The sequence below is a fragment of the Ailuropoda melanoleuca genome, chromosome 3 (genome assembly GCF_002007445.2).
Source record: "Ailuropoda melanoleuca isolate Jingjing chromosome 3, ASM200744v2, whole genome shotgun sequence".
Classification (NCBI taxonomy): Eukaryota; Metazoa; Chordata; class Mammalia; order Carnivora; family Ursidae; genus Ailuropoda; species Ailuropoda melanoleuca.
In genome coordinates this window covers 90,730,273-90,741,940 of record NC_048220.1, presented here as the reverse complement: position 1 = coordinate 90,741,940, position 11,668 = coordinate 90,730,273, and the positions used below count along the sequence as shown (strand labels likewise).

The window sequence follows — 11,668 nt, the reverse complement described above, 5'->3', positions numbered from 1 at the left end:
CCACCCTTAGAGTTTATATGTTTGGCTGAAATCATTAATCTCCTCTATAATTACACATCCATCAATGGTAGAAAATGTGCAGTTGTTATAGGGAGGGCTATGGATGAAATCATCTATCAAGTTCCAACAGATTTAAGTTTATTGAAGTGGCTGATAGTTTGGGAAGCACAGCTCTGAGAGAATCGGCTGGGAGTCCAGGAAGCTTCCAACGTGACGGGAAAGCATTCATACAAGTGGCACTGCGAGTTGGGAGGTGGCAGCAAGCCTGTCTGATAACTGGTCATCTCAGGCAGGCAGAAGGGACACAGAGCAGGTACTGGCAGGAGAGCAGACACTGGCAGGAGAGCAGACATGCTTCGCTTTGGCCCAAGTCTGGGTCTGGCATTTTTTCCATCTTTCCATCCTGGCTTGGGTGTCTCTTTCCCATATTACGTCTTCCGGACTGTCTCTGACATCCTGCGCACGGGGGCAGAGACCTAGTGCACCAGGAGGGAGGGGTCTGGGCTCACTCACCTTCTCCGCGCTCATGGAAATAGACAAGGGGAGCGTGTTCCCTGCCTTCGTGTTCCTTTTCCCTAACTGCTGGCAGCCTTGCTTCACACAAGACCCGTGGTGCTCAGACCTGAGCATTCACCAGAATCACCGACAGGGCCAGATACCTGGGCCCCACCCCTGAGGAAGTTTCTGATTTGCTGGCCTGGAATGCGGCCCAGTAATTTGCATTTCTAACAAGTTCTCAGGGAATGGGGGACCACAGCCTGAGACCGCCAGCCTGGACTGTGAGCTTTTTGAGGGCAGCAGCGCCCTGGTCATTCCTGCATGCCCAGAACCTAGCTCAGCACCAGGCACAGAATAAATTAGGAAATGCTTATTAACACAGCTCTCCCACGCGGCACATGCTTTTGTCCTGTTACAGTGTCAAGACTCATCACTTGAGCTCCCTGAATTTGCAGATATCAGGTTAAATGCAGAAAATATTGCCATTTAATGTGTTTTTATGTAGTGGCTCTCTAGAATATTAACATAGAGGATTCAAGGTGGCAATCTCAGTAGAGAAAGGGAGGTTTGGGGGCTTTTCTGGAAGCTACATTAGCATAGGAAACACACCGGTTTTACTTAGACTATATATTTGTGGTTGCTTTGGAGAAGGTTGGTGGAAATCATTAAGAATTCCCTTTCCCACCCCAACTGCACCTCCCAACCACCGCTTGGTGTTGCCAGTGACATGGCACATGCACGAAATACGTGATTCAGGTCAGCAGGTCTGAGGCTCCTCTTGAAAGCATCACTCCAAAAGGACAGCTTCGAGTCAGTGCAGTAAGGTGGAAGCGAATTGGATCAGGGATCCGTGCTTCTCAAAAATGATGCATGGCCTCCCTGCCAAGGTATTTAACCCCTCTGGGTCTCTGGAACCTCTTCCATAAAATGAGCCTGGAGGANCTCTGGGTCTCTGGAACCTCTTCCATAAAATGAGCCTGGAGGACGTGAGCCCTGTTTTCCTACACGGGATTCTGTAGTTTTAATTCAGAAGGCGGGCCATCTCCAGTTTCGGAACGGACTCTTTGTTCGGAACCTAGCGATCTGGAATCTGAACGATGCTTGTCTCCAGACGAGCAGTGTTACTTCTGACCAGTCCACAGAACCACTGTCGCTGGTTGAGCGCGTAACTCTGTGTCCTGCTAAGTGCTTTGCCTGCTTTGTTTCGTTTTGTGGGACAAACCCCCGCCCCCCCCATGGGGGAGGGAGTTTTAACATTCCTGTTTTGCAGATCAGGGAAGTGAGGGTCTGAGAGATCAAAANGCAGTGTTACTTCTGACCAGTCCACAGAACCACTGTCGCTGGTTGAGTGCGTAACTCTGCGTCCTGCTAAGTGCTTTGCCTGCTTTGTTTCGTTTTGTGGGACAAACCCCCGCCCCCCCCCATGAGGGAGGGAGTTTTAACATTCCTGTTTTGCAGATCAGGGAAGTGAGGGTCTGAGAGATCAAAACACAAAAAGCACACTTTCCAAGAGACCCACAGAGAATGAGGCCAAGGACCTCGACCTGGATTTGAAGCCAAGTCTGCCTGTTTCCAGAACTCCTCTAGTCATCGTGCTCTTGTTTCCAGGAAAGTGTGCTTTACCCCATGTGCCTGAAATGTAGAGTCCAGCCTTCAGGTACAAGACAGCATTCTTTTTTTGACACTTGTTTTGTAAAAGGCAGAAAGCATGGCAGTTAAGAGCTCTGAGCCCGGGTCCCCAAGTTCAAAACCCAGCTCTCCCACTATTGACAGAATGACCTTGAGCAAGTTCCTCAATCTCTCTCCCATAGTTTCTTCAGCTATAAACGGGTATAATAAAAGTACTTGTCTCTAGAGCTGTTGTATTAAGTGATTAATATATTTAAATCAGACCATGTAAAGTTACTGATAGTCTACAATAGTCGATCTCCCAAACATGACACTCTCATGTCTACATAGTTAAAGTTTCTAGAACAGTGTCTAGCATGCAGTGAGCACCGTATTAGTGTCGGCTGTTACTCTTACTGAAAATTGCTTTGAGGATGTGCAGTGTCTGGGGTGCTCAATGGCTGCTGGTGAATTTATGAGTGGAGTAGAAGCTGAGATGCCCAGGAACGCATCTGTGGTAGTGTGGGCTACGGGGACCTTTCCCCCACAGGACTGGGTAGAAGGCAGGTGGGGAGGGCGGCGCTCTTGGATTCGAGCAGATGCCAGACTCTCATGGCATCGCCTAGCCTAAGGCAGGAGAGCGCTCAGCAGGAAGGACTGACCCCATGGAGGCAGCCTCCCTGAAGCAGTGTTTGGCCTCTGGCCCTGAGGAAGTGAAGAAAAACCCACAAGGTGGGAGGGATGGGGGTTTCGGTCTTCTGTGACGTGGCTTGTATTTTGCATTTACACAGCTAGACATACGACACAGGCATGGGGACCTTCCTTCCAGCCTGTCCTCTACAGCTACTCCTTTGTTAGACCACCGTAGCGGACAGAAGACACAAATCATGCTTGCCGTATGGGGACAGAGAGACAAACGTTTTAAGTTCACGTTTCCCAAAGTACGGTAGGCATCGCACTAGCAGCACACACACAGAGGATAACCTTGTGTGGTGTGCGGGCAAATGGCTTGATTTCAATAGTTATGTTTACTTTAATGTATCACAAAGCCTTGTAACTACATCAAGTGTTTTATTTCACAGATGCTATTTTGGGATGAGGCTACATGGGTTAGATTTTTAAGTGTGGTAAGGAAGTGATCGTACGCTGGGAGCTCAGATTTCATAAGAGTCATGAACGTGGTCCTTGAAGACTGAGGTGAGGGAGACCCCAGCAGGGGTGCAGATCCGTCCACATATGCCCGGCTCTGGCACTTAGCAGCTGTGTGAGAGTGGGCAAGGTGTCTCTCTAAGCCTCAGTTTCCCAGTCTGGAAAATGGGAATAATAGTTCCTACTTCCAAAGGTGATTGGGGGCAGGGGGTAGTGATCCAATGAGAAATGCCTCAAAAGCAGGTGGTAATTGAGAGCCTGACACAGCCTAAGAATTCTATAGGTATTGATGATTACTATTAGCGTTATTCCTCTGAGCCTGGCACACTGTAAGACCTCGGTTAATTGGATGTTTTTAAACACAAGTTTTCAAACCATTGTTTCATTCAGGAAATATTTCTTGAACACCACTGTGTTTAGACCTGGTTGCTGGCTGCTGGGGCAAATTCAAAACAGAGGGATGAAGATTTGCTCTCCCCTGTCAAGGTGCTCCCCTCCCAGAGGTTGGTGGGGGGAGAAGCAGGTTGATCAGTAAATAAGGCATTACCATCTAAAGCCATAAATGCTGTGAGAGATGTGGATACAAATATCCTGGGAGCACGGAGGAGGAGATGAGCCTGGGAGAACCTGACTAAGCCACAGTAGTCTAGACTACTCTATCCAATAGCCACACATGGCTACTGAGCACTTGAAACTTGCTCAGAGTGACTGAAGAACTGAATTTTTCGTTTTATTTAGTTGTAATTAATTTAAATTTTTAAACTGAAGCAGAAGAAAATATTTTTCTACTTAACACACTTTTGTTTCAGAAGGACCACATTTCATTTTAACCATACCATTGAAGAGTTAGCATCTGTGTGGGGATAGGCCCTAAGTATAAAACACAAACCAGATTTAGAAGACATAGTACAAAAAATAAAAAATAAAGGTAAAATACCTCATTAATAATTTTTAGGTTAGATGCATATTGAACTGATAATATTTTGGATGTATTGGGTTCCCAAACATAGTGTTAAATTTGTTTTTACTTATTAATGTGGTTACTAGAAAATTTTAAATGACATATGTGGCTTATGTTCTATTTCTGTTGGACCAGAAATAGAGTGCAAATGACATTCTGAGTCGAGAACCAGAGAAGTTCAGAGGTGAGACTCAACTGTGGTTCCCTCGAACAGTTCTTTCTGACAGTTCTGGAGCAAAGCTCAGAGGATCTGAGGACACTGGTTAGGAGCCTGTTCCTGGGGCTGCAGAAGGACTGTGGTGTCCCTGAGAATTAGCCCTAACTAGGGAAACTCAGTAGAGTTGCCAGATGTAACAAGATGTTTACAACAGCCATAACCAGCGCCTCTCGACCCTGGGCATATCATGTGTCTGCAATAAGCCTCAGTCCTTTATCTGTAAAATAGGGATAAGAAAGTACCTGCCTCATTAGTGTCCTGTATTAAAGATGTGCTGAAATCCGATAAGACCAGTAAGGGACACAGTTAGAAACTTCCGGCTGAAAGAGCTAAGTAGTAAAGACAGGTAGGGTAACTTCACAATTGTGTTCATCTTTCTTGAGCTCTGAACATGCAGGTCAGGGAGAATCTCTCTCCCAGGCTGGTGTCGGAGGAGACGCCAGCCCCCACCTGTAGGTGAATTGGGTTGTACCTGGATTGGGATCTTCCAGAGATCGGGGCGGGGGGGGGCGGGTAGGGGGAGCACAAGCCAAAGAGAGGAAGGAGGTTAACAATGAACAATGTCGAACGTCTTTCTGCTGTCATCACAGTGCTTTGTATAAGCCAAAAGTGCCACAGCAGTTACAATGTTGCTACCTGTTGAGAGAAATATGTACCTTTAGCAGGAAAGAAATGTGTGGGACTTGAGTGTCACATAAAACCCCTGAAATTAGCTCTATTAAGTAAATTGTCACAAACTCAAAATAAGTCTAATTGTGTCATTTATCTAATTGCAGATGAAAATGTGGTTCTTTTTTTTATGGATACAGGTGGCTTGCATTCCAAAAAGGAGGTATCCTTTTTTTTTTTTTCTTCCAGATAAGCTCTGTCTTAGTAAGAAGTTGACCGTGTTGATGTTAAACATATCAGAGGCAGGACTACCATATTCCTGGGATTTTTATTTCCCACCATGTCACCAGGCTCTGAGAGATAGAACTAATTTTTTAATGCAGTGTTTCTTTCCATTAGAAGCAAGTCTAAAATGTTTCAGGGTAGGCATGTAAAATCCACCTGACTAAAAAACGGGTTAAGAGAAAGATCAAGCCCAATTTGCTAATACAAGATTTCTTATTTCTGAGTTTAAAAAAAAAAAAAATCCTTGAGAGAACCATGTCAAAAATTAAAAATTGAAAGGAACACTGGCAGCCTCCCCATGTGCCTAATTTGGCTTTGCTGAACAAATGACCGAATTGACATGAGAATTACATACAGGATTTGCTCGGCGTCCTTATTTCTTTAACTCATTTCTCACTCCTGAAATATTGCCAACTTCACGTGCAGGAGGGAGCCGTGTCTATATCGACCATGGCGTCCTTGGACCAGGTGGAATTAGAAAAATGGTGATTTTAGATTCTTGTTGTGAATGAGCTTTTGCAGTAGAAGTAATTTGTCATAAAAGCCCAATGTAATGAGGTCAGGATCAGGAAGGATCGTGATGCACCTTTTGTTGACTAGTTTATAAACAGGTTATTTTTGCTCATCCCTAGCAAATAGCAGTAATAAAAACCTTAAACGAGGGAGAGAAGGAGGCTTCGCTGCAGTCCCTTCATTTTCTCTGATAAGGAATTACATTGCACATGGGCCTCAGAATTCTCTGTCTTCAAGGAGATGGAAAAGGACAGTAGAGTGAACACCAGTCAATCAGGAGACCAAGGTTCAAATCCTGGCTTAGCCAGTCATTGGCCCTGGGCAAGTCATTTCAGCTCAGTGAGGCTCAAGGTCACCATCTGTGCAAGGTCCAGACCAGATGACCTTTGAGCCCATCATGACTGTGGCTCTGCCATCCTGATGCGATGCAGAAAAAGAAGCCAAAAAAGTTTCTCTGAAAGGGGATGCAGGCAAATGCGGGAAGAATATCTAGTTGAATATACATCCCCCGTCTTCACTGGTGCTTGGAGTTGGGCTGACACTTGTCCTGTGAGCTGAAACGGGGCAGCGCTCAGGCGTTAGGTGTCACGCTCAAGTTCAAGTCCCACCTCTACCCCTTACCAGCTGCATGTTACTCCAGCTCTCTGAGCCTCAATGTCTTCATCTGCAAAATGGGAAATTAATAGACACAACTGATAAAATTGGTGCCTGGCACACACGGAGGGCTCAATTAGATATTAGTCACGATGCTTTCGTTGTGATGACAAAATGACCCAAGACCCAGCAGAAAGTGAGACACATTGGGAATAATAATAGTAACTACTCTAGGCTTTTTGCAAAGGGTAAATAAGATAGTAATGCACGTAAAGGTCTTAACCCAATGTCAGACACTGAGCCAGTACTTTCTAAAAATGCTCACTTTTTATTCTAGCTGAGGAAAGTTGAAGCTCAGAGAGGTCAATTTGTTTGCACAAGGTCATCTGCTTATGAATAGTGGCGTAGAGATTTGAACCCTGATGGGAGTGAGTCTGTTCTCTCAAAAACCCAGGATAGGGAGATAGTTCCTCTTTTCCCTTTTCCCCAAGGCACCCCTGGCTTTGCTCCCAGTTTCAGGCTGCTTGTCTGGAGGCTCCAGACTTCCATCAGAGGGCTCACTGGAAGCAGTCTGTTGGGGGCTGCCTGGGACTGAGGAAGGGGAGTGAATCCAGATGTACCTTTCCTTCTTTCCTGCAACCAAAGTAGGCAACATGTCCTAGGAGTATGGCCAGTGTCCTAATTGCCACCTCCCTGACCCCCAAAAACTGCCTCCTGCGAAGCCTGTTTTTCACGGGAGAGTTCCCCCTCTTTGTTCCAGCACACATTGCACATCTACCAATCGATATGACATCCTATCCTCTAAAACATTCATAATGTCTGCTTCCTATGATTCCGGTGGCCACATACCGTGTGCAGCCTGCATTCCCTTTCCTTTGTAGTAAGTAGTCTTGCGGACCGGCCCCCTCTTTAACAGGGCTGCTGGTTGCTGTTCTTTAAAGAAAGACAAATATTGTTTGGGTTGTCAACAATGAATGACAAGCTTCGGAGGGAGAAGAAAGATGCATTTAGGTGTATGTGTGTGGATTGTGGGGATGTGTTTAGCTCTCACAAAAGCTCTTAAAATCCAAGACCATGATTTATTTGCTGAATAAAACCTACCGATATTATCATTCTCTAAAGGTATGTTGATCACATGGGTCCTTTCTTAGAGAAAGAAAGGCTTTTATTTTATTTCTTTCCTGGGAAAAATAGCAGCAGGAAAGGGGTAGTCTAGGTGGAAAATGATCGCCTGTGTGGTGCATGGCTCCGGGCATGTGTTTATCTGCCCGAGGATAAGCTGGCTCAGGGGACAATGGGACGCCTGACCAGCATCGCCAGTCCTCCAGGATACATTCCTAGAGACTGCACAAGGAAAAGACAGTGGCTGTGAGCGTGTGTGTCTGTCTTACGTATCGATCAGCCTGGTGATGCTGAGAGCAAAGGGCCTTGTTAGAGGTCACCTGAGCACTCCAGCCACCACACCCCCACGGTGTCCAGAGTCGCCCCCTGCAGCGCACCCACCACAGTAGCGGGTGTAAGGGGCCCCCAGGGGTGGGAGTTAGCCCGGCTGGATGGGGGGGGCGCATGCATCCTGAAGCTGCAAGGAGCCCCATTTGTTTCCTCCAAACACAGGAATTGATTAATCTCGTACCACTTCCCACTTGCTGTACTATCCCGAGCCTGTCATGAGAATAGATTAATGCACCAGTCCCTCCATGTGGATTCTTCTTGTCTCGAGAACACACTGCTCTCTGGTCTCAGAGCTGCCTCACGCAACTGTCACCTTGTTCTCATGGCAGACATGCAGGAGGGGACAGAAAGCCTCCCTGCTTTTGTGAGGGACTAGAATCAGGAAGCAGACACAAAATCCCTGTTTTAGCACCATGGCTGAAAGATAAGAGAGTGCAGATACAAGTGTGAATGCAGGTGTATTTCTCCAAAGCCCCTTCTCATTTCCAGTGGTCCTTACCAGGACTCTGGTATCCTATCTATGACCCCCCCCCCTTCCTCTTCTGTGTCATTCCTGGGCCGGGAGCTTTGCAACCATTTTGGAAGCTGGAAGTTGGACACAGGCAAGTAACTTTTCAGAGCAGTCTTGGGAGATAGGTACACAAATCCCATTACTAGTAAAGGGATTTGTGGGCATTTGTGGGCATAACTTCCCTGCAGTGCTTTGAAAATTCATTCCATTCAGTGTATTGCAATACAATGGCGGGGGGGGGGGGAATAAGAGAAATCACTTCACCAAGGCAGTGGTTTGAAAGGGATTTTTTTTTAACTCCTTTAGATTTAAATTTTTTAAACTCCTTTAAGACTTAAGGCATTTCCGAGAATGTTATCCCACATGGTTTTGTTTGTATCTCTTCTTTTAGGCAGAAGGTAATTTTGGCACTGACAGCGTTCCTAAAAAGGATACCATTAATCCGCTGCGTTGGGCCCCCTCCTCTTCGAGGAGAAGGCACCGTAGTCTCCCACATCCCCAAAGTATGATAAGCAAACTGACCAAGGAGAAAGTCACCAAGCATATTGATCGTTAGCCTGCCTGACTGCAAACTGAGGTTGCCAAACAGATTTATTTCCTATTGACATTCGCGACTCCTTGAAGTTACATAGCAAGCCGGTCGCCGACCAAGGACAGATTTATTAGAAGACTAAAGACTGCTTACAAAGGGAGGTGTCTGTTGCTGAGGGAGCCCTGACAATATTTGGTAAGCAGAATTCTGTAGCCCACCGCCCTGTTCAGTCTAGGCTACGTAGTGAATTCAGGGCCTGACGGCCTCCAGTGAGGACTCGCTAAGTCACTAGCAGGACAGTATGGGGCTTAGGAGCTCTGACTCTGCAGTTACACGTGTCTGGGTTTAAATTCCAGATTTCACACTGGCTGTGTCATCTTGGGCAAGTCACTAACCTCCCTAAGCTTCAGTTTCCTTATCTAGAAAATGTAGATTACATTACCACATCACAGAGTAAGAATGGAAATAAATGGGCTTTCACCCTCTTTAGAATCTTCCAGTGTCATCTGATCTCATACAAGGCAAAGTCCCTCCAGGGGCACCCAGTCCCCACCACCCACCTTCTCCACCACCCACCTTCCCCACCACCCTGTACTCTCCTTTCCCAGTGACCCCATTCCAACCTCAAACATGGTCCGCCAGATGTAATAAATTGCTTTCTCACTTCCTCTGGGCCTTGGCTTAAGCGTTACCTATCACAGACACCATCCTCGACCAGTCTACACCTGAACAAAAACACTTCCAGTTAACCCCTGGGGATGCCCGGGCAGCCCAACCCTACTCATGCTCTACTTTTCACTGGTGTGTGTAGTTTCCACGTCTCCCACTAGAATGTAAGTTCCGTGTGAGCAAGGAACTCTTTTCATGAACTGCTTTATTCCCAGAGCCTAGAACGCACCTAACACACAGTAGGTGCTCAATAAACATTTGCCGAATGATAAGTAATGAGTAAATGATGGGGTTAACATAATTAGCCCAATACCTGGCACATTGCCAACATAAATGTTAATTGTCACCATCATCATTGAGTAGGCTCATCTGCATGTGTTAATTTTCACTACACTTGCGAAAGTGCCTTTGCAGATGCCTGTGCAAGTGCGGGGTGAGCATTTGTGCATCTGAGCCCTGATTATTCCACTGTGGTTCTCTGCTCTCAGCAGTGGCACTTTTGGAATTGGCTACACTTCCCCTGGGAGTCCTGGCACTGTTGTCTAAATTGGCTGCTGCGGGGGAGGGGGCAGGGAGTCCCAGCCTACCTGGTCTCTGAAGGAGCTTTGCCATCATTTCTAAGGCCCTCGTGAACCTGGTGAATCTGGCCATGCGCTGAGCCCCAAGACCCAACAGGCAAGGCTCCCTCCTCCCACTTCGTAAGCTCTGCTTGGCCTCCAGCCTTCCATTTTCAAAGGGAAAGCCCAAACTCTTCCTCTGGTTATGTATCGACAAGCCTGATCTTTAAAGATACCCCCTGCTCCTGGAGGCCTGCTCAGCAAACACAGAGCATCCGTGGCCCCCGTGTTTGCCCTCTTTGACAAGCAGGGGCTGAGCAGCTCTCTGGGAAGCGCTGCTGACATATTGATTGACTCTCTTGTCAGGTTGATCCTCGGCTAGCCAATGAACATGGAAGCTTCTAAGTGGCACCCAGCAGGGCCCACACATACCCTAATTACTATTTCAGACAGCCCCCATTCCCAACTGCCACTTTTCAGGGCCTTACATCCCCTGTCCTGCGGTTGCCGGGGATTCTCTTACCTACAACCGACCCCTCCCCCTTAATTTTCACTTGGTCCCCTCGGAGTATTTCTCTTAGAACCCCTCTGGCACAAACACAGGCTGCCTCGCGCAGGAAGTACCACCCTAACTCCCAGCGGGTCTGTTGATTATCTTGCTGAAATCTGGGATCTGTGTGTGGTCTGTCCATTCTGCCTTAGTTCATGTTCAGCACTTGATGAAAGTTTTCTCCAATTAGCTAGAAGGATACTTGCAGTGCTTGGCTGCCTGTTGTGTTTTTAGTGGCTGATTTCCCAGCTGCCACCTGGATTACACGAACTTCCACTTGGAGCTTTTCCCCGTTCCATCCTTGCTGACCCATGGAGCCCCATTGTTCCATCTGAGGGTCTCTCTGGAGCAGAGCCTGCCAAATCATGATAAATTGTGCGTTTTGGCTGTCAGTGGGGGTGAGTCACATGAGGGAGAGGACCTCCCAAACTCATTTCACTTCTGACCCTAGGATGGTCTGAACAGGACCTTTTGGGGATGAGCTGTTAGAGCATTTGTGGGGGGTGAGAGAAGGGACCACCCCACTGCATCCAAGGTGTCTCGTTGGAGAAAATATAAGTTGATGAGGCTGCATTCACCCAAAATCTCGAGACTTTCTAAGTCTGAATCAGAGTGGATCGCAGCTGGCTATTTTATGACATAATATTTAAAGAGCTATTTGTGTTGTTGCTGTTCAGAGAAGCAAATGTAGTGACCCCAAGTACGGAGCGGTCCTCACTTTCCTGGCTGGGTCTTAGAAGGATCCTGATGGAATAAATAGATAACTTGAAGGAATGAATGCAGATGTCTGGAAGGTCTCACTCTACTTCCACAGTAGTCCTTATGTGCAGTTTTGCTCTCAGGGGTTCAGTTACCCGTGGTCAACTGAGGTCTGGAAGCAGATCAGTAGTGGGGTCAGAAGGTCAGTAGTGGCTTTAATGCGATGTCACAGTGCCCGCGCCATTCACCTCCCTTTGTCTCGTC

The 11,668-nt window shown here is 47.0% G+C and overlaps 1 protein-coding gene across 1 annotated transcript in view; it reads left to right on the top strand.

Annotated features, from left to right (window-relative positions):
* The window catches only part of TENM2 (teneurin transmembrane protein 2), a 1,230,113-nt gene that overhangs the window by 1,003,928 nt on the left and 214,517 nt on the right, over positions 1–11,668 (top strand). Inside the window, exon 8 of the mRNA XM_034655661.1 lies at positions 4,662–4,726. Within this exon, the coding sequence (XP_034511552.1) occupies positions 4,662–4,726 (65 nt within the window). The remainder of the gene's footprint in view (positions 1–4,661; positions 4,727–11,668) is intronic.